The sequence below is a fragment of the Microtus pennsylvanicus genome, chromosome 8 (assembly GCF_037038515.1).
Source record: "Microtus pennsylvanicus isolate mMicPen1 chromosome 8, mMicPen1.hap1, whole genome shotgun sequence".
NCBI lineage: Eukaryota > Metazoa > Chordata > Mammalia > Rodentia > Cricetidae > Microtus > Microtus pennsylvanicus.
This window is the reverse complement of record NC_134586.1, coordinates 55,508,288-55,530,702: the sequence shown is the minus strand read 5'-3', so window position 1 is coordinate 55,530,702 and position 22,415 is coordinate 55,508,288. Positions and strand designations below refer to the sequence as shown.

At 48.0% G+C, this 22,415-nt stretch overlaps 1 protein-coding gene across 1 annotated transcript in view; it reads right to left on the bottom strand.

The window, feature by feature from the left end:
* Nup210 (nucleoporin 210) overlaps positions 1–22,415 on the bottom strand; it is a 94,386-nt gene that overhangs the window by 29,885 nt on the left and 42,086 nt on the right. The window contains exons 14-20 of the mRNA XM_075983490.1: positions 20,297–20,442; positions 18,021–18,242; positions 15,902–16,075; positions 10,390–10,582; positions 9,571–9,677; positions 8,737–8,841; positions 8,540–8,641 (exon numbers count right to left, since the gene is read on the bottom strand). Coding sequence (XP_075839605.1) covers positions 8,540–8,641; positions 8,737–8,841; positions 9,571–9,677; positions 10,390–10,582; positions 15,902–16,075; positions 18,021–18,242; positions 20,297–20,442 — 1,049 coding nt within the window. The remainder of the gene's footprint in view (positions 1–8,539; positions 8,642–8,736; positions 8,842–9,570; positions 9,678–10,389; positions 10,583–15,901; positions 16,076–18,020; positions 18,243–20,296; positions 20,443–22,415) is intronic.

Sequence of the window (22,415 nt, the reverse complement as noted above, 5' to 3'; positions counted from 1 at the left end):
ATTTATAAACCTAGTTCCAATACCAAGGTTCTGTGGGGTGGGGTTGGAGATGGAAATAGGTTCTCCGTCAATGGGAAATAACCAACTTTCTGCCTCTTCCCCCAGTCCTCAGCTGCTGGCTCCAATTTCAAGCCTCACTTCTCTCACCAGATAGGCATGCTCTTCCCTCCACTGGGCTGACTTCCCCTCATCACTGTTTGGAATTTTTTAGCTTGCCTTTCTCCTTCATGCTGACCTCCACCTTCCCAAAGTCTTCACAGAGCCTGGTATCTGGCACTAGTGGCCTGCACCCAACCTCCAAACCTTGATCAGACCCAGGCCCGCAGTGTTGAGGGAGTCTGATAAAGCACTAAAACCAGGTGCTTAAGCTTGCATAGCTTTGCAGAGCAGAACTGGCTTGGTTAAGAATGGGAAGTTCTGAAGAACTCTGGCAGAGAACTCAGAACCTATGGATTCTGATCCAGCAGCTTTAAGGTACAAAAGAGCAAACCATGCCTCAAGGGCAGGGTGGAAATAGCCTGAAGGGGAGCTAGAGATCTAACCAGGTGGCTCAGTTCTCCATTCAGGGGCATTGCCTCCTTTGCAGGGAAACAGGGCCTTCAGTATCCAGAACAGGAGGAGAGGAGTGGAGAGGGTCAGTAGGGAGAGTCTGAGCTAAGAAAGGCCTAAGCCCTCAGGTAGCTGGGGTAGATAAAATTGGAAAGCTGGGCCAAGCTGCTAGATGCAGGTGTAACTGAGCTCCAGGGCACATCCAAGCAGATGAGGTGTGCCTGGCTTATTTAATATGATGGCTTAAAGTAGATTAACAAAGATCCCAGGGTGGGAATCACACTTACATTCCAGAATGATGGCTGTGGGATCTGAGCTGCTGCCGCTAGCCAGTCTGGCATTAACTATGTGTGGGGAAGCCACCGGTCATCAGGCTTTGCTGCGGATGGTTATTACATCTCCCCTAAAGAAAGCTCATGCAAAATTGCACGGAGGAATGAGCACTTCTGAGAACATGACCCGAGCCTCCAGTCTGACGCGCAAGCAGGAGCTGCTGCTGTCAGGAGCTGGCATGTCCTTTATAACCTGAGGAAATTACACAGTGCACCCGCTGCTGACAGACCCAATGGGCAAGCAAGCGTGGGTGGGCTTTTTCTGTTTTTCCCTCCGTCCTTCAAAAAAAAAAATCACTTTGCACATTTTAAATAAAAGCATAAAATGGCAGTGAGGAAATCAATTCCTCTTCCACTTGGCTTCCCAGAAGACGGACATTCAGCCACCTTCCAGATGACAGAAGGGGAGGACAGCACCAGGTTGCATGTCGGGAAGCAGCGAGGACTGGCCTGCTCCACTCCTGGACTCACTTCAGCTTGCTTTATCCAGTAACAAAGCGCTGAGGAGTCCAGTGTGTGACTTTTAGGAGACAAAGAAACAGTGTGGACTACAGTGGAGGGAAGTAGAGAGCTGACCACTAGCTAGTAGCCACATGGAGACCCCGACAACTCCTCACTGGACAGTGCAGGTGGCTCATACTTCTCAAGAGTCTGCCACCACATGCTTCTTGATGGACATTCAAGAACACTGAGAAAAAGCAGTGGGGGTGTCTGCAATGAGTTCTCATTTCTAAGTGTTGACAGTGCCACCTGAGAGTGTCATCAAGTACTGAGCCCAAGGCAAAGTCCTGTCATCAGTTTGGAGATGATGAATGCATTACTCCTCATTAAGAAACTCTATGGCCCTTAGCTCACCAGCCCCGCCTTCCTGGGCCCCCGCTCACACTTCAGACTTGTGGCATGTGACATTTTCAGATGCATAAATATCCTAATAATAATATTTCTGACCATCACTGGGACCATTAGCTTCGCTTTCTTCTGATGTGCTCATCAATGCCAGGAAGTAAGCCAAGTTACCATGCAAGAGGACTGAGAGAGACCTATGTCTTCAGTCTCTCACCTAGCATTCTACAGAGATGACCAGAGTTCACATGAGAACCACAGGTATCCAAATCTCAGCCTGGATAAAACTTCATGCAGTGGTCAGCTCTGCCAGTTCCCCAAGAGCTAGAGTAGGGGCTTGGCACTACACCATCCACAACCAGCCTCACAGAAGCAGCACACACCTGAGTTCAAGTCCTACAACCGTTGCCTCCTACCAACTCATCCCTGGTGTGCTTCTGCTACATCCCAGGGCATCATGGCTGGCCACACACTGCAGTACTGAGTGGTAAAGGCACTAGTATGGCTCACCAGAGCAGAGCCTGCAAGCCTTCTTCCTCGTTACCACCATACTCTGCTAGAGCTTGGTCGAATGAACACAGCAGAAAGAAGTGTCAAGTGCTCAGGGCACATCAAGCTCTCAGTGACAGGCTAAGCTCAGGGGACTCAGGAAATATGAGGAATGGTTTGAGAAGGAAGAAATCCTGAGTTTAAATCAGGTAAACACTCTTCTGTTCAATCCAGCCAAAAATAAAATAAAGGCCCCTTGCAGAGGGTTCTGGGAGCTGTGTTAGCAAAACTAATCAGCCTTGCTCAGCCCGGGGTTCATTGTGTGGGCATGAAAACTTCCACCACAGCCTGCTGTGTGCATCACGCACTCACTTCTCTTCCAAAGACACTGAGAAGCCAACTACACACATACAGGAACCATTGTGAAGCCTCAACTCCTATCAATAAGGAAGAACGAGGCATTGTCTAGGAGCTCCGTGAGCACGGCTGTGCGCTTTCTCGTCTGTGAAGAAGAGAAATGAGAATGCTGCTAATTAGCAGCTGCAAAATGCCAAAGAAATGTGCAAACGTGTCCTTCAGATACAGCCCTCTGAAGGAAGCTGGGAGCACCCGTCACAGCCCATCAACACTCTGAAAGATACTGCAGGTTCGGAAGAGGGAGAAGGAAATAGGACCCGAATTCCCCTTGAAGCAGTTGGAGGAGAAAGCGGAGACCCAAGGTCAGTATTCCAAGGAAGCTGCTGAGACAGAAACCACACTCAAGGTTTGCCTCCAAGGTGCTGCTCCCCAGGGTGCCAGACTTGCCATGGGACAGAATGGCTGCAGCCCACTGTGACTCTGTGAAGATGGGGGCACTGATACCCACATAGTGGTAACCCAAAAATGGCAGTAACTAAAGGAGCTCAGATGTCTTCTACGGGAAGCTGTAGTGCTGGAATCCTTGAGTCTTTCAAAGGAAGGCTCTGTTTGAATACCTCCAGATATGGTGTACTCACTACCTATATACAGAGCCAAGCTCAACATTGCCTCTGAAGAGCACTCACTCCTGGATGAAAAGTCTTTCTTCTGGCCATAGGTTCACCCTCGGCTTACTTAGGAAAGGCAACCTGACTAAGATGAACTGTAGTTGGTTGCCGTGGCAACAGACATACCTCTCCTGATTTCAAATTCCCCCTTTCTTGATAGCGGGAAGTTATTTTTAATCTCTAGATAAGGTATGTTTCCAGATGTGCGGATGAATTTCTGCTGAAGCTTTTCCTCCTAGTGTCAAGCTCTGACAAGACACACTCACACACAAGCCTGTGCAATTAGTCCCTCTTTTATAAGGGAACAATGGAAATGCTTGGGAAAGTATGAGCATCACACCTACAGTTCCAGCTACTCAGAAGGGAGGTAGGAGGAACACCTGAGCTGAGGAGCTCAAGATCAGCCAGGAAATGAGGGAGACCCCAGGGTCTTAAAAATAAAAAATATAAAGACTAGCGAGATGGCTCAGTGGTTAAGAGCCCTGGCTGCTCTTCCAGAGGATGGGGGTTCTATTCCCACTACTCAAGTGGTGGGAGTAAAACCATCTGTAACTCTAGCTCCAGGAGATTTGATGTCCTCCTCTGGCTTCCACAGGCACTGCATACATGCGGTATACACATACATGCAGGCAAAATACTCATACACTAAAATTTTAAAAAAAAATTTAAAAAGGAAATTAAAACAGATTAGAAAACACAGACTAAAGCATAAGAGGATAGTAAAGGAGGAAGAGAAAAATAAACGATCCCTAATCCATGAACAGAGTCAGTGCCTCTTGCAATGCAGACAGTCACATCAGAGCTTGGGGAAAGGAATATCCTAGGTGCCTTGGACTCTTCCAGCAGCATGTACATGTGTCCCTCTCATAGCTACTCTGACCGATTTCCACATTCCCTAAATTAGCTGCATTTGATGTTTCCCTGCAGGTGGACAGAGTGTTTGCTGACCACTAATCTCACCAGTATTATAAGTAAGTCAGTCTTGCATATGGTCTTCTCAAAGATGACCTGCATGGTGGAAGCAGAAGCTTACTATATGGTCAAGGGAACAGTGCCATTGTCTAGCACCCTGCACAGGTGGAGGGAGAAGTCCTGAGCAGGGGTAGGGCAAGCAGCCTCAGGAAGATGTCCATTCGTTGCCTGCTGGGAGCTCTGGGAATCAGACGAAACCTTGGAGGAACTGAGTCTGTTTCCTACCAGAGGCCCAAGCTGCATCTAAGCTAGCAGAGGCAAGGTAGGATGAGGGTGGGGGTGAGGAATGTTAGTTGTCCTTTTCCTCACATACACACTTACAAATACTTTCAGTCTAGCCTAGAAGCCCCTGGTACACTACCCCACCTGGAGCATCTATAAAATACCCACATCATGCTTAGTGGTGGAAGGATGCAAACTTTCTCCCCAAATCTAGAGTAAGACAATGGTGGATGTTTTTATCACTTCTATTAACACTACTAGAGACTGTAGCCAGGACAAAAAGGCAAGAAAAGGAAATCAAACTTCCAAATTTGAAGGGAAGGAATCAAACTACCTATATTCACACATGACATGATTACACACACACACACACACACACACACACACACACACACAAAAAAAAACCTAGGGGATTCGCTAAAAACCCCCAAGAATTTAGCAAGGTTACACAATATGAGACCAACATGCAAAAAAAAGAAAATGCTAAAAAAATAAAATTTAAGAAAACAATTCCATTTAGAATTATCACCATGAATAAGAATACTTACACCTCACACTCATGGGCAGAGGCTGTCCATATGGTTAAGGGGCCATCCAAAGTCCTGGCATAACTTTAGCTGGCTTCACAAATATGTTGACATGTTTACTCTAGTACGTATATGGATGGAATTGTAAGGGACCCAAAATAAGTCAAAGTAGACTTGAAAGAGCCAGAAGACTCACACTTATAGATGTTCAAACTTGCTATGAAGCAATGATAATCTACACTTGTAGTTGACACATGGAAAGACAAGCAGGTCAATACAGAGCTGAAGCAGAGATTGGACCTCAGAACTAAGCTCATGTCTCTGATGGCTTGTGACATCGATGCCAAAATCATCCAATGCAGAAAAAGGAGAACAATGGCTTCTGGGACAGCTGGGAAGCCACACACACCAGGAAGGTCCTGGGTTCCCAGCACAGGACCACCCTTAACTCAGCGTAGACAAAACACAGACGACAACAGGGCCCCATTCGCCATAGACTCTCAGGGAACCATGAAATGCAGGAACACAGAAGAGCAGGAAGACGGCTCACTGCCAAGGCTCATAACCTGAGTTCAATCCCCAGAGCCTACATGGTGGAAAAGAGAACCAGTTCCTGCAAGCTGCTCTCTGTCCTTCACAAGCATGCTGTGGCATTCATGTTCCTCCCACACTCAACAAAATAAACATATATATAAATGTAACTTTAAAGCTTAAAGAGATACTCTACTTAATAAAAAATTAAAAATTTTATTTATTTTTTTATTTTAACCAAAATTAAAAACATAAGCTTGGAAGCATGCTAACAAGAAAGTAAAAAGGCAAGTTTGAATGAAAAATATGTGCATATCACATCTCATGAATAACTTATATCTAGAATATAATATGATATTCTACAACTTAATAAAGAGTAACAAGCAAAGAATCTAAACAGACATCTGTCCAAGAAGATACAAGAATGAAACACAAAGATGCTGAATGGCTTTACTCATCAGGGAATACAAATCTGCCTCACAAGGAGAGGTCACGCGCACCTACTGGAGTGGCTGGAATATCAAGGTCTGATAATTACAAATGTTGACAAGGAATGGGAGGAACTGGTATGCTCATCCAGTGCTGGTGGGATGGGACATGGGAAACAGTCAGTGGTTGCTCAAAACATGCAGAGTTCCCATTCCTGGGCATGTAAACAGAGATGAAATATGTATCCACACAAAAACACACACAGGACTGGAGAGATGGTTCAGCAGGTAAGAGCACTGGCTACTCAGAAGAGCTGGTTTCAGATCCCAGAACCCACATGGCAGTTCATAACCACCTATAACTCAAGTTCCAAGGGATTTGACACCTTCTTCTGGCCCTCCATGCATGTACATGTTGTACATGACATACATGCAGATACTGGCACAAGTAAAAAAACTATCAAAAATTCTCCTGTGTACAAATGTTCACAGCAGTATTATTCTCAACAGTAAAGACAGACAGTATGGCTGGGAATGTAGCTCAGGTAGTGGAGTGTTCACCTGGCACACAGGAAGCACTGGGTTGGATTCCCAGCACCACACAGAAACAGGTGTGGTGGTGCATACCTGCAATCCCAGAAGTGGTGAGGTAAGAACATCTGAAGGTCAATTATCCATTGCTAAAATACACCCTTAGCTTCAGATTGAGCTCCAGGACAATCTGGGCTATATGAAGTCCTGGTTTTGAAGGAGGGGGGAAAGGACAGATGCCCCCAAATATCAACTAATGGATGAATGAACAAACAAAAGGTGGCATAGCCATACCCAGTCATAAAAAGGAACGAGCTTCTAGAACATTCTACAATACGGAAACACATGCTAGGCAAGGGCCACATGCTGTTTGATTCCATTCACTTGAACTCTGCAGAATGGAAAAATCTATAGGGTTAGGAAATAGTTACCGAAAGCTGGGACAGGGCACGAGTTTGAAAGAACTCAAAGGAGACAGGTAGCTAGAAGGTTTCCTTTCCAGGCGTGCACTCTTAGCATGATGGTGGTGACGGCTGCTCACATCTGTGAACCTACTAAGAACCTCTACACAGTACATGGAGTTGATGAGATGTAGGGGAATCAATAGAGGACACACTGCCACCCCTCCCCCACCCTGTGAGGCCCCTATGCCCTTTGGTTACCTTTGCCCCACTATCTCCTGACATCCAGCACCACAGTTAACCCTTGAGTCCAACACTTACAGGCACATTCCTCACACTCAGTTGGTTCTTCCCACTTTATACCTGTCCAGCTCAGGGCCATTGACTTTGTGATTTCTAAGCTAAGATAGCATGGTGGAGGCAAAAATGAGGAGAAACAGAAATGTGGGGAGCTAAACGCACAGACGTCACCAACCCCTGCGTAGTAATGGGTAATGTGTCAGTGTTTCTGAAAACGGGCTAGGCATAGGTTATTGCCTGGGTCATGGCCCTCCCTGGAACACTGGCGCCCCCATGCTGTGACTGGTCCGCAAGGGCTCAGGTGGAGAAACAAGGCAAAGCCACAAGAGCCTGGGGAAACACAGTCAGCCAACCAGACTTCCTGAGTTGAAGCCACACCCCCTCCATTGCAGCACCATGGCAGCTCAGGTCTCCATGGAGTCCAGGGGAGCCTTGACTCTTTGGGAATGAGGCAGGCACACTTTCACCAGAGGAAGCAGAGTTTGGGCTCAGAGCTGCCTGGTGGCAATGCTCTAGCTGACAAGTGCTGACACTGTGAGGGTGGGTGTCATTCTTGACTTCCTTCCAGGAGGAACTTTCCATTTAATGACTGCACAAGTCCCCTATCAGACACACGTGAGACATTCAGGACAGTTCTTTGTTTTCACTCTCTGGCTCTATTAAGAAACCAAAGGTTGGGGGCTGGAGAGATGGCTCAGTGGCTAAGAACCTTCCAAAAGGTTGGAGTTTGATTCCCAGTACCCCCATGGTCTTTCATAACCAGCTATAACTTCAGTTTCAGGTGATCTAGCATCCTCTTATGCCCTCCGAGGGCACTGCATGTACTTGTACACATACATGCATGAATGCAAATGCTCATACACATAAAAGAAAACTAAATCATTGAAAAGAAAAAGGAGTTTAAAGAACTCAGATCCTGTATACTAAAACAAGGGATAAAAGTGCAAGTAAGATAATCACAGGCTACACCACAGAAGAGAAGCAATTCGGGACATGAGGAAAGCAGCGTGCTCCGTTCCTCCATGCCAAAGGTCCAACCAGGCCCTTGTCTGTAAGAGGGGGAGAGGGCGAAGTGGGCACTATGGAGAGCTAGGAGAGAGTTAGGAGTGGAGCTTGAAAAGAAAGTTTCTTAGGGTTACCATGAAGCCGTTTATGTAATAAAGGAATAATTAAAAGATGAATCGGAAGATTGACTGAAAGGAAAGAATTAGGTAATTAACAGTGCGAGTAATTGAAGATAGAGAAAGTGCAGAGGTGGCATGGGAATGACAGGGGCTTCGAGCAACTTCAAATCTCAAGGCCCTGCATGGTGGGTGTTATTAAGTGCCGGCTTTCTGGAATAATCTGTCAACCTGACTAGACAGCTGGGATCCTGATGCTCAAGCTTACCAGAGCCACGCCCCGAGTGTCCTGGTAAGCCACCTTGATGATGTCTGGGGTGCTTGTGTTGAGGAAGAAGTATCCAGAGCCTTCTGTGATGTGCAGTTCTACCTGGAGGGAGATGTGGGGATGGGAAGAGATCAGGCTGGGTAGCACAGAGTGCAGGGTGCCTTGTTCGAAAGGACGACGGGGGCAAAGGGCCATACCTGGACGCCAGGATGGTTATAGATGGTTACTTCCTCCGGACTGACCCTCACATCCTCTACGAGAATAAGCTCGATGGAGGCTGACACAGGTACTATAGGGTCATGCTGAAAAAGAAAGGCAACACTGTCAGATCCAGAAGACAGGGGCCTCACCAGCTACCTCCAAGAAGAGCGGGGCTAGATGCCCCAGGTAGTGGCCTCGTTCCAGCAACAGAAGCTTCAAGCAGTGTTAGTACCTAGGGGAGGCCTGGGAGGTAGAGAGAGCCCCGAAGAGGTCAGAAGTGTATGTGAAGGTCTTAAAAGTACGTCTGTGGGGTGTGAGGCTCCAGTGTGGGAACCAGTGAGGCACTCAAAAGCTAACAGGTGAATGGACCAGGTGAAGACATCTGGGACAGGGATAGGTGAGCATCTACCTCCAGCAGGCCACCTCCTTCCAAATGGAGACAGCTTTCTCTAAGAGGATGCTTCCTTGTCTCAGAATCTGTGCTCTTTAGGGTGCCAGCCCCCACATCCCCTGCCCTCGGGTATCTACTGCCTCCACACCATTTCAGCAGCAGCTTGCAGGGTGGCTCGAGAGGGTGGATATCATCCGAACAGGACCATTCTTGGGGATCCTTCCATTTCCTCAAATGTACCCCTCCCTACTACACACATGCCCTGAAGCAGCTTATCTGCCTGAAGCCTGCAAGAGATGCTGGGAAGAGAAGAATCAAGCAGGTATTGATCCCTAGCAAGGGAGGTCAGGGCCTCCGACACCAGACAGAATCTACACAGAAACAGGAGACATCCTGGTGTTGCTCATGGTCCTACCCACTCATGTCCTCTGGGACGTACCGGCTGTTTCACTCTGGCTGCACTCAAGTGGGACTGCTGGTAGTCAGTCACTGTGGCAGAGATGGCTGTGGTTCCTGATGCCTCATGAACCGAAACTGCTTGCAAACCTGAGGGCGCAGAGGGAAAACAAATGCTGGCCACCACCCCTTGGTTCCCTTGGGTTTCAAGTTTAAAAGCAGGTAACTGAGTTTACTGAGGCTTTTAGTCCTGTAAGGGTTAAGAGCCCAGAACAGAGTTGCTGAGGTACGTTGAGAGGACAGGCTCAGCACTGGGCTGCTGAGGAAGTTTGTCACTGTCACAGCATGGCCAAGGAACTTGGGACAGGAGCCCTTTCTGCTCTGGGTCCTATCTCTTATACCTATACGGGATTAAAGGAACACAGTAAAGCTGGCCGTACTGGTGCAGGCTTACAATCCTAGCACTCAAGAGACAGGAAGACCTCACGTTTGAGGCCAGTTTGACTGCAGAGGAAGACCCTGTCTCAAAACAAACAAAACCAAACAAACAAACAGTCAAATAAATAAAAACCCACAGCAGCCAGGTATGATGGCACTTGTCTTTAATCCCAGCATTCAAGAGGCAAAGGCAGGTGGGTCTCTGATAGTTTGAGGCCAGCCTGGTCTTAATAGTTAGGCCAGGCAAAGCTATAGCGAGACTCTCTCTGAAAATAAGGGGGTGAGACATGAGCTCTCTCAATATTCCATGCTTTAGCTCTAAATGAAGGGAAGCCCCAGATACCCAAGGTCCTAGGCATGAGCACTGCAGGACCTTCCTGTGTGTCCAGGATTCCACTGCCCTCTGGCTCAAGACCTGGCTCACCATGTAGCTTCTTTTGGCCTTTTCCATCATCCTGGGATACCAGCTGCATAGGCTGGTCAGGCTCGGTGCTCGCCAGCAATGGCCGGGAAGACTCCCACTGGATGCTAAGAGAGCTGAAGTTATCAAACCGCCGGCCTTGCTGGTCATAGGCACCCAGATCTAACAGGGGATTTCGGTGACTGGATACTGGAACCTGAAAGAAACAGATCAGATGTTGCGGCCACACAGACTCTGCCACAAGTATGACATAAAGCCAGCTGTTTCCCTTACGGGCTCAGACGGCCCTGATGAAGGGGTGGGGGTGAACTGCAAACCAATGCTAAGGAATGACACCACTAAGGTGCCCAAAAACCTTGTCCAAATGCCTCCTGCTTCTCCATGGGGGATAATGGCACAGAGAGTGTACAGCAAGGAGGTAGCCAAGAAGAGGCAGGAGTATCTTCCCAAGCCTGATCAACTCTTGCTCCAGCTCTTCCTGCCCAGGAAGGTACAAAGGCCTCCATCTTTAGCTTCTCCCATCAAGATAGGAAGCAAACCAATCTTTTGGGACTTTCTTTTAAAAAAGAAGTTTTTTAGATTTATTTATTTTATGTGTATGAGTTTATTTTTGCTTGTACACATGTACTCCTCATGCCTACAGAGGTCAGAGGAAAGCATCAGATTCCTTGGAACTGGAGTTACAGATGGTTGTGAACCATGTGGGTGCTTGGGAACTGAACCTAGCAAGTATAAAATGAGCAAGTACTCTTAACCATTGAGCCATATCTCCAGTCCTGGGACTTTCTTTCAAATATGCCTCCTGTGTGGTTATTCACATTATGGGGTGGCCTTTGGCATAGTTTACTATTTACCAGTGACCTAATCCATTCAGGCATAGTCCAGAAGGAAGAACTGTCCTCTCTCACCTAAGGGCAACTGTATCACTGAGTCTGGTGAGTGAGATACAACAGTGATTTGTTATAATTCTGGAGGAACCTCTAAGACCTAAGCACAGTCTCCTTCTCTGCACAGTGGCTCCTAGTGATGCACAAGCCGGGACTCAAGCAGCACATGAACAAGAGCTAAACTTGCACTATGTATTTAAGGTGTGGAGCGATGGGGGCGGGGGTTGTTACTGTGACACAGGGAAGTCCATCCTGACTGAAGTTGCCACCAAGCTTCCTGCCTCAACCTCCAGGATCCCTCTCCAACTTCTTATAGCTCTCCTGGTTCTAGACAACGCCTGACCAAACATTCTGCACTTTAAAAGTGCTCCCTCATGCCAGCAACTCAGGTCATCACTTGTGCACACCAAAGGTTTTAGTGACTGGGCAGGACACAAACTGTGAATATGGAGAGGAACCACAGAGGCCTGCCCCCAGACACCTCATCCCTTCTCCCAGATTCAACCTCTGGTAGAAAGTCAGTGCTTTTCTGCAGAAGGCATCAGCTCTATGCAAGCATGCCTGCAGGCTGACTCCAACTTTCCCACTTCACAAACTGGAAGGCTATGGCTCTGAGACTGAGCTTGCTCAGTCTCCCAGGTTTAGGGTAGAACACAGCAGGTCGGATTCTCCAAGGACTTCCTATGACATGGGTTTCTCCTTAGGTACCAGCTCAACCCAATCTTGGACTAATTAGTCCCTGGAACACAAGTAGCACCCATGCTTGGTGAGAGGAACCCTGGCTGACCTGCCTGGAGAACCAAGTCTGCCTGCAGTCTGTTATTCCTGATGGTTGACTCCACTCTTGTGTCTCACCTTGCCAATAATTTACTCTGCAAACACGTCCTAGGTGGCCTCTGGATTTGGAGAGCTATAAAATTAAATTGATACTGCACCCAGATGCACCTTGGGGATATATCTTCTTCAAGGTCCCCTAATGAGACCATAAATCGCAGGGGCCATGCCTGAATGGCCGGCTCATGGCTCAGGAGCACTAGGACTGATGGATCACATGGCAGTTCTGTGTCCAAGGTCCATTACTTCTTGCTGACACCAACAGCACACAGTCCATTCTAAGTCAAGCTCTTTCAGTCCAGAGTCAGCTCACCCAGTCTAGCTGCAGACAGACTAGGAACATCATGCTCAGCTCTTCATCAGTGCTTAAAGACGGGGAGAAACTATCTAGATCTGATTTGGTTTTGCCCTCCTGCAGTTCAGCAGCACAGACTGTCAATCTGAAGGCCCTTGCTCTCCAGGTAGCACCCACTCCCCATGCCTTTGCTGCCTCAGTGTCCCTCAGTCTGCAGGTGCCTCCTATAGGTACGCAGGGACAGTGCGCTCCTTGGTTTGCTCACTTGCCCAAGGTGTTTGCTGAGCTCTGGGCAGGAACCAAGCTCTGTTCTGGTGATAGGCAGAGACTAAAGTAAGCAAGCAAATTCTATAGGGATAGGTCACTGCGGGTACTTGGGAGTGGGAGAAGTGGGAGAGGGATCAGGTGTGCTGAGGCAGGTGCACTTTTAAGTGAAGTCAAAGACCAAGGAGACTCTAGATAGAGAAATGAGGGAGGCATGGGGCCAGGGATGGGAAAGCTGCAAGTCCTAGGACTCAGCCTACCTAAGCCCCAAACACTGACAGAAGGTACAAGGAATGACAAGGCCTTCAACCATAAAAGGCATAGACTGAGGTAAAAGCAGTCAGGGACCAGGGACACAGGGCCCCACAGGCCATTGAAGGGACTTGACTTTCTCACTGGGCTCAACAGAAAACAAACACAGAATAATTTATAATGGCTACTCTCTGGACTCCGCATCCAGTCACACAACCCCATTGTTGGCCTCTATCACAATCAAGGGATGGCTCCCACAGCAAGAGGGAACCCAGTGTTCCCTCGTGCTGGGATCATGGTAGAACTTCTGCATTGATTCTGGCTCTTTACCTCTGGCAGGGGACCCAGAAGCAGGCAGATGTTTCCTGAAGATCCAAACTTAGCACAATGTTGTTCCCTCTACCAAAGATAACCACACATACCAGATGTGACTACAGGTAAAACTTGACGACAAACCAGGTAGAGAGAGAGAAAGAGGGAGGAGGGTGATGTGGGCTCTCACATATGTGTGACAGCTAAAATGATACAGAAACAGAGTAGAGCAGGCGGGAGTCACTGGAGACTCGGAAGAGGAGAGGGGCAGGAGGAGGATGGGAAGCAGGCACTGAATACAGAGAGCAGTGAGCTCTGGGGTTCTGCAATGCAAAGAGGCAACTAAATGCCAGAATAATATTTTACATAAAGAATAACAAGAGAACAATCTGAAGCTTCCCAATACAATGGGACCATCAATGTTTGAGAGGAAGAACTCCCCATCCTGATTTGACAGCTCACATTACAAGAATGCATGGAATTAATCACACTGTACCCCATAAATGTGCAATAATACAGTGACCAAAAGCTAAAAAGGCTTGAAGCAGGAAACGAGTTCAGGATTTCTTCTCGACTGGTCTCCAAGTCAAGACAGAGAAGTCTTCTCCTGAGCACCCCACTCAGAGGCCAGAAAAAGACGAGTTCTCTGCAGTAGACACTGGAGCTGAGCCACCTGCAGATTCTGAGCCTGCAACACCCTCCACCTTGATGAGAGAGTCAGTGGAGAGCATATAGAAGCTGCACATCTTACTCGAAACCACCATTTCCGGCCCAGGTAAAGCAAGTGGAGGGGATAAGTGCAGGTTTGTGGTGTGTTCATTCTTAGCTCCAGTGTAAGCAAAGGCCAGAAGGCAGAACCACAGATCCACACCAGAGCAGCAAGGGAAACAGCCTTGCTTGACTCCAGCAGGAAAAATGAAGGCTGGTCCGCAAGCCCAAGGCATTACAGCTATGCAGCTCCCTTAACCAAGCTTTGAACAGAAGGGTGTGGATCACAGGCAAAATTGTCCTTCACCCGCCAGGGACCCAGCTCTCATAGCACCTGCCCCACAGCTGGATGGGCCGTGGACACCCTCAGCATCATTAGGTTCATTCAGGTGTGCAGGAGGCCTGGGCACCCAGAGGTGAGCAGTATCTGCTCTGAGATGGCTTTGGGGAGGAAACACAGAGCCACAGGAGTAACTACTATGTTTGGAGATGGATTAAGGTGGTTCTGCATTTTCAACTCTGCCCACCTCAAAGATGGCCATGGTGTTGGGGGGAATGAGGCTAAAAGGTAATGGTTACAAGCACACAGAACTATCCTGGCCACCACGTGGATAGGTGGGATACTGGAGACCATGACCCAACCTCAGAATCACTGCTCTTGCTGTCTTACCTCCCTGGGGTCTTTCCCTTGGCTCTACTAGGTTGGTATCTCCTTATCCTGTTCTCCCTGCAACCACCTCTTGCCTCCCTCGTATCACAGGCTCCTCCCAGCTATACTCTCTGTGGCATTTCTGCAGTGGCCCGCCTGTCTCCCAGTGGCTCCTCACCCTCCTCAACACTCTCTTATTCCAGAGTCTGGTGCCAGGAGAACCTGCTAGACAAGTATGTGCTGGAGGGATGAGGAAACCAGAACTTCCCTCCTCCAAAGAGGGTTGAAGCTAATTTATCCCTAATCCCTGAGCAGGATGCACTCAGGGCCCTGGACTATGATGTTCCAGAGCTGAGGACTGGACAACCCCAGCTTCTGGGGAGGCCGACCAGTAGGTTTTATGCTCCCCCTCCCCCGCACAGCTGCTGTTTAAAAGCCTATGCACTTTCTTTCCCTCTCAACACTTTACTTTGGAATGTCCTGACCCATGACAATACAATTCTGTAGATGCCCCCTCTCCTCACAGCTCCCAATCCCACTCTGAACACACACTCTGTACACAGAGAACACCCCACCTGAACAACTGAAACCATAGAACACTTCACAAAAGGATTCTACAGCCCCTTATATGCCCAGCAGAGGGCGATAGTGAATCTGGATTCAGAAAGTTGGGTAGGGAGGGGTTGCATCCTATATGGCCATTGCAGAAGCTCCCGGACTTAGGGTAAGGTACACCCCCAATGAGCCCATCATGAGTTAGCTCACCATTTCAGAGCCAGCCTATTGTGTCACTCTACTTAACTGACATCAGCCAACAGGTGGGCACATGGCCCAACACAAAGACTACACTCTAACACGGGACGGGTGCTCCATGAGCTATATATGGACTCCAGGGCTCCACAGAGCATCAGCTTCCCCCTGTGGTAGTGAATCCAACTGTGTGCTCTGACTGGTTTACTCTGCACAGCATTAAGGGGAAATGGGCTACTTATTACTGGCCTAGGAAAAGATCAAAACTCCAAGTATAACAAGTGCTTGTTACCTTCCCACCCCTATAAACTAGAAAATCAGAAGCTAAGTCTCTGTACATCGGGGACCAACTATGCAGCTGGACTTTAGGAAGTCTCCCAGCTCTGTAGGCTCTGGATTCCCCCATGCAAAGAACAAATGGAAACATCTTGCGCAGCTCTGGCTGTTGAGATCCGGGTACCTGCATGTGGAGCCCCAGCTATCAGAATACTCAAGACCATGGGTGAAGTGGGTCAGATTCCTCTTGCCCATGTTTCCTCCCTCCCCAGGAGGGGCCATACTCACCACCTGCTTGTTCTGCTGCAGCAGTGGACAGGACAGGTCCAGCTGCGGGAGGGCATAGACGGGCATGAGGGTGAGCCTGGAAGGTGGGGCACAGACAGACTTCACCACAGTGGGTTCCACAGCAGGGAAGGGGTTAGAGAGGCTGGGCCGGTTCCCCACGGACAGGGCGATGACCTAAAGGAGCAGGAGAAACAGTAGGCACCTGAGCACAGTCCCCTCCTCTCTGAGCAGAGACTTAACTTCTATATGAAGTATGATGATGCCTATGCCCCAAGTATGGTCTACAAACACCTCAGAGAAGAGGTTAGGGGATACCTTGTGGTTCCCCAGGACACGAGCAAAGCCTCACAACTGAATCTGCAAATCCACGAGGTCCTAAACATTTCAAAAAAGAGTCTGCACTGATTTCAACCCATCACAGTGAGGCACAGATATGGGAATCTGCACACTGAAGGATAAGGAACCTTAATTGTGGAGGAATGGATCAGAAAAGAGGCTGTACAGGACAACATCATTGGAGAGGTGAGAGCCACAGGCAGAACCATCCCCCTCCATGCCTGTATGCTCCTCTGAGTCAGAGGAAAGAGGCCACACTCACTACCTCATGGACAGGACAGGAGAGGAACTGTCACACGAACAGAAAAGCCTTTTTTGCTGCTAGAGTGGGGTCTCTGAAGTCATGTTCAGCCCCTGGTTTTACATGCAACACAGTTAACAGTTGTGCCTGAGGGAGCATCCCCAGCCTCCTCAGAGACAGACAACTGCTGAGGACACAGAAGTCTGCTTCAGCACCCCTTATCTTCCCTGACCATGAGGTGGGAGGAGGGAGGTGCCTCTTGACTTTCAGGCTGTCTGCCCATGATACAAGTGAGGGAGCCCAGAGGGCTGGAAGTGTGGAAGGCCTTAGATCAGACCTTGTTGAGAGTCCAACTTCTACAGGCTAAGGCAGGAAGCCCAACGATATAGCTAAGCCATGATTCACTGTTACCCTTAGTCTTACTATTTATTTGGCAGTATGCATGTCTTGTTCTTAATATTGTCCTATATTACTAGCATCTCTAGTGGGGCCTTTTTCAAAATGCACTCCTTTGACCAAGGCAGTGAGCTTTGAACTAGGGAAGCCAGACACAGCTGTCAGGGTGTGAGTGTGCATCATCTTCAGCTGACCCTGTACTACACACCTGTCAGGGTGTGAGTGTGCATCTTCAGCTGACCCTGTACTACACACCTGTCAGGGTGTGAGTGTGCATCTTCAGCTGACCCTGTACTACACACTTGTCAGGGTGTGAGTGTGCATCTTCAGCTGACCCTGTACTACACACCTGTCAGGGTGTGCGAGTGTGCATCTTCAGCTGAATCCATATTCTTTTTACTTGTAGACAAGTAGGAATCACTCTCACTTTTCAGTTCACAGTTCTGCCTACTTTTTGTTCCTGTCTGAGGGCTCCCAGAAACACATCTGTCAGAAGCCAGAAGAGCACAAGCCCTTGGCCTGGCCTGGAAAAGGGTGCTGCCCCAGCCAAGCAGGCCCCATAGTAACTAAGGATATGGTACACTTGGCTCAGTCAGCTTAACCTTCCGATATTTTTTGGTTCTCAGAACGAAAAACAAAGCTGAAAACAAACCCTTAACATATATGCCTATAATCCCACCACTTGGAAGGCTGAAGCAAGATGAGTTCAAGGTCAGCCTGTGCTACCTAACTATAGAGTGAATTTCATTCAAGCTAGCCTAGGCTGCATAGGGAGAACCTATCTCAAAACAAGATGTTCACACACATAGGCAATGCCACATCCACCCCATCCAGAAAGAACAAGTTGGAAAGAACCCAGGTCAAGGGTTTCAATCCTTTTCACAGTGGCCCAACCTTAAAACATGGGGCTTTATGATTCCTGATTTCAAACTTCTACTCCTACTTATAGCCCCGAGAAAGAGGAGGCCACCTACAGGCTGGCTTTAAGAAAGCTGGTATGTGCTGTGGAATCCAATAGGTCACTTTGGGCTGTCTTGTCTGTAAAATGGATACAACAGAAACAACACTCTCAGGGCTCTCTGAGAACTGAGTAGATTTTCTAGCTCCCCGTAGGCAAGATGGGACTGAGGACAGCCGTTCACTTACCTGTTCACCCAAGGCCTGGCAGGTCACAAGGACCCAGTGCTGCTGGTAATTTCGGGAGGCTGGAGTACCCAAGAGAGCCAGGCTAATGCTGCCTGTGTCTTCAGAAGTAACATTCCGAAAGAATTTGGAAGGTTCCAGGACCCATGGCCTGGGGCCTCCTTCAAACAGCATCTCCTTTGAGGAGCCCAGGGTTACCACAGCAACAGAAGAGGGATCCACAGCCTGGAGGAAGAAGGGGAGGCTTAGTATTATTTTGGGAGGAGGTGACCAGACAATGTTGAGCATCCAGAAGGCAGGTCCTCACCCTTCTTGGGTGGGCATGCCAAGCAAACCCTGTAACCTCTTTGAAATTTAGTCTCCATGTGGGCAGTATGCACTGGGTGGCCATGAACTAGGAATTTTGGAAAGAATTGGGTCCTCACTGGAGTAGGGAGAACACTGGAATGCCAAACATGGTGGTACATAGTTTAAATCCAGCACTCAGGAGGCAGAGGAAGAGGCAAGTGGGTTTCTATGAGTTCAAGGCCAGACTGGTCATGAGTCAGCAAGGGTTACATAAAGAGACCTTGTCAAAATAAAAAGTAAAGTCCAAGAAATTCCTACCTAGGATCTACCCTAACACAGACTAAATGGGAGAGAAACAACTTCATGAACAAATACATGTTCTTCATGCTCACTTCTCACAGGTAAGAGTCAGAAATACATTGATATTCACAGAGAGGGTACTTGGGAGCCAGGATGACACCTTGTATAGGTCCCAACACAGTACTGACCAAATATTGAATGCAGAACATAATACTGATCACATACGTTCATCTCTACCACACTACTATCATTATATTCTATGAGTATTTTACCTGCATGTATGTCTATGTACCACATGTGTCTACAGAGGACAAGGAAGGCTCTGATGCCCTAGGACTGTATTTACAAGTAGTTGTGAGCCACCATGTGGATGCTGGGAATTAAACCTGGGTCTTCTGGAGAAACAGAGAATTAGAGTTTTAACCACTGAGTCAATTCTCCAGTTCCTGCTTTAATCACGGAACCTTCTCTTTAGCTTCGCTCTACCTCCACCCCATCCTGTGCTTTAAAAAACAGAAACCAGCCAGTGTGGAGGCATAGGGCTGTAATCACCACTATTAGAAAGTAGAGGTAGGAAGGAGGATTTTGAATTTGAGTCCAAACTGGGCTTCATAGCAAAACCAGCCCCAAATAAAACTAAAAAGGTCTGAGGATGTGGTTGAGTGCTTGCCTGGCATGCTCGTCGGTGAGGAATCTGGTGAGGTGTGGAGCAGAAGATAGCTCTCACGGGAAGCTCCTGGCCAGCTCAGTCAGGGCCGGCTTGCTGCCCTTCGTGCTCCATGGAGCTCTCCCCACTTTCCTTTTGTTTTCCTGTTTATTTGGGATGTTTTATTTTCTTTTTTTGAAATGGGTCTTATTACTGAGACAAGGTCCAGGCAGCCTGGAACTCAAGATTCTCCTGCCTTAGGCACCTGAGAGCTGGGCTTACAGGTGTGCACCACCACACCTGGGTTTATGGCTTTATCTCTCCCATCAGTGTGTAGAGGCACCCAGGGCCAGTTCCTGGGTCTGTTTTGTATTTGGCAAAGAACAGTGCCTAGCACACACTTCAGGTTCTCAACATTCACTGAAGTAAATGGTGAGCTGGCCAGTAAAACCATGAGGTCCTCAAAGTCTCCAGTGAGCAAAGGGAAAACTCACATAACTTTGGACAGAAAGCCCCCTACTGTCCTTATAGACTGAGGTGGCTGCGGGGCTAAGGAACTCACAGCCTGCCCACAGACACAAATGATAGCAGTTGGGATCTGTTCTGATTTGCTTTCCATTGCTGTGGTAAATGCCATGGCCAAAAGCAACTTGGGGAGGAAAGGATTTATTTGGCTTACACATCCCAATCAGCCCATCATGAAGAAGTCAGAATAGGAACTCGAGGTAGGAACCTGGAATCAGGAACTGAAGCAGAGACCATGAAGAAACTCTTTTGGTTTGCTTGCCCTGCTTTTTATACAACCCAGGACTACCCACATCAATCATTATTCAAGAAAATACTCCACTGACTTTCTGATGGGAGCATTTTCTCAACTGAATTTCCTTCTTCCCATATGACCCTAGATAGTTGTCAAGTTTGCAAAAAACAAAACAAAACAAAAACAAACAAAAGACAGTACAGGATCTAAGGAGAGAGGTCATCCTCACCTAACCTCCAGGAACATTTAAGAAAAAGAAGATGACAAAGGACAAGCACAGCTCACCTTGAGGGGCAGGTAGGCGGCGAGAGTGATCTTCGCACCCAAGTGTACATGACCATGTGTGTAGCTCACAAGGAGGGTAGTAGATCCCTGGGCATCAGCTCTCACCTTCACCCCGCTGCAGTGCTCAGGTCCTGGTGGCAGTCTCCCTGCACAAAGAAAACCAAAAGTAAACACAAACTTGTTCTTCAAGGGGAAGGCATGGCAGGCCCATGACCCCTTACCATTCTGGACTTCATATACAACTCGATTTGGTTATAATTTAAATTTTCTAGAGGGTAGGAGCTGTAGCTCAGTGGTAAAACAGTTACTTAGCGCGAAAAATGCTCTAGATTCCATCACCAGCATCCCAAAACACAAACAAACAAAAGCAAATTCAAGTATAATTCATTCATATTACTCACAGGTCTGATATACATACAATCGGCAATGATTTCCCATCTTCCCCCACATGCTCAACATACCCTGTGTCCGGGATCTACGTCAAGAGAGAGCTTACCAGCAGCTTAGCCTCCCCTAGGGGCCTCTTCTGGTCTCCAATCCCTCCCAACTTTCATCAGAACAGGCTCACTAAGCTGTGTCTACGGCTTAGATAAAGTAGGGTGGGGATCGCAGGCTACCTGGTCTGTCTTCCTCTGCAAAGTTCTCAGAGTCTTCACAGTCAAGTAGCCTTTACTCACATTTCTGTACACTGTTCTGTGTGGGGATGAGGAAGCACAGCAAGACTTCCTCCTGCCACCGTGAACACTCCAGGTGGTTCTAGTTGGGGCTGTGCTACACAGTATCAAAGTGGACATATATAGGTCTATCTCTAGATGGCATACCCCAGCATTTCTGCTGGCTGTGTCCAGAGGAGGCAGACCAGTGGCAGGCAGGCATGTGTGCAGATAAGTGTCTCTCCCAATTTGCCTCGCTGGCAGCTGCTTTTCATCTGTGCTATCACTTTCCATCAAATTTTAATTAAGTTTGTAAGAATCGTATTGATGTTAGGCTGGTTTGTTTTTGTCAGTATGACAAAAATGAGTAACTCTGGGAAGAGGGACACTCAGTGAAGAAACTGCCTGTCAGGTTGACTGTGGACAACTGAGCAAGTCTGGGGGGCATCTCCTTGATTAATTACAGGTGTGGGGGGCCCAGGCCACTGTGAGTGGTGCCATCCCTGGGCAAATGGTCCCAAGCTGTATAAGAAAGCAGGCTGAGCAAGTTCACGTAGTGTTCCTCCATAGTCTCTGCTTTAGTTCCTGCCTCCAGGTTCCTCCCCTGGATTCCCTGAAAAAATAGACTGTAACCTGTAAGCCAAAGAAACCTTTTCCTTCCCCCAAGATGTTTTTGGCAATGGTATTTATCACAGTCACAGAAACCAAACTAAAACAAATTTGAATTATGATGAAGTACACAACATATGGACTTCTCACCTTAAACAAAAGAGGGTGGGGATGACCAGTCATGGTGCTGCAGACCCTTAATCCCCACACTCTGGAGGTGGAGGCAGCAGGCAGATTTCTATGAGCTCAAGGTCTACCTGCTCTACATAGTGACTTCTAGGCTGGTCAGTGATTAATAGTGAGACCTGGTCTCAAGGGGAAAAAAATCCCACCTCAATATTCTTTTTTTTTTTTTTCCGAGACAGGATTTCTCTGTGGCTTTGGAGCCTGTCCTAGAACTTGCTCTTGTAGACCAGGCTGGTCTCGAACTCACAAAGATCCGCCTACCTCTGCCTCCCAAGTGCTGGGATTAAAGGCGTGTGCCACCACCGCCTGGCTCTCAATATTCTTATATATAGCCACTTGCCACAGAATTGTGAGGTCCTATCACCAGTGCCGTCCAGGCCCTTTGACTTGCAAACCTGAAATGTCTAGTATTAACTGCTCTACCCTGGCATTCACCATTATCTGTTTCTTGTCACCTAAGTGGAATCACAAAGCATTTATCTTCCTGTGACTGCCTTTGCTCACTTGCCACAACATCCTCAAGGCTTCTCAGGGCCGGGCCACATCAGAGCTTCCTTCCTTCTTGGGATGGAACCTGCCCTGAGCCCAGTCCTCTACTGATGGCACCTGACTGCCTGCATGAGTGAATAATGCTGCTCTGGGTTGACATAGATGTCTTTGCATTTATCTGT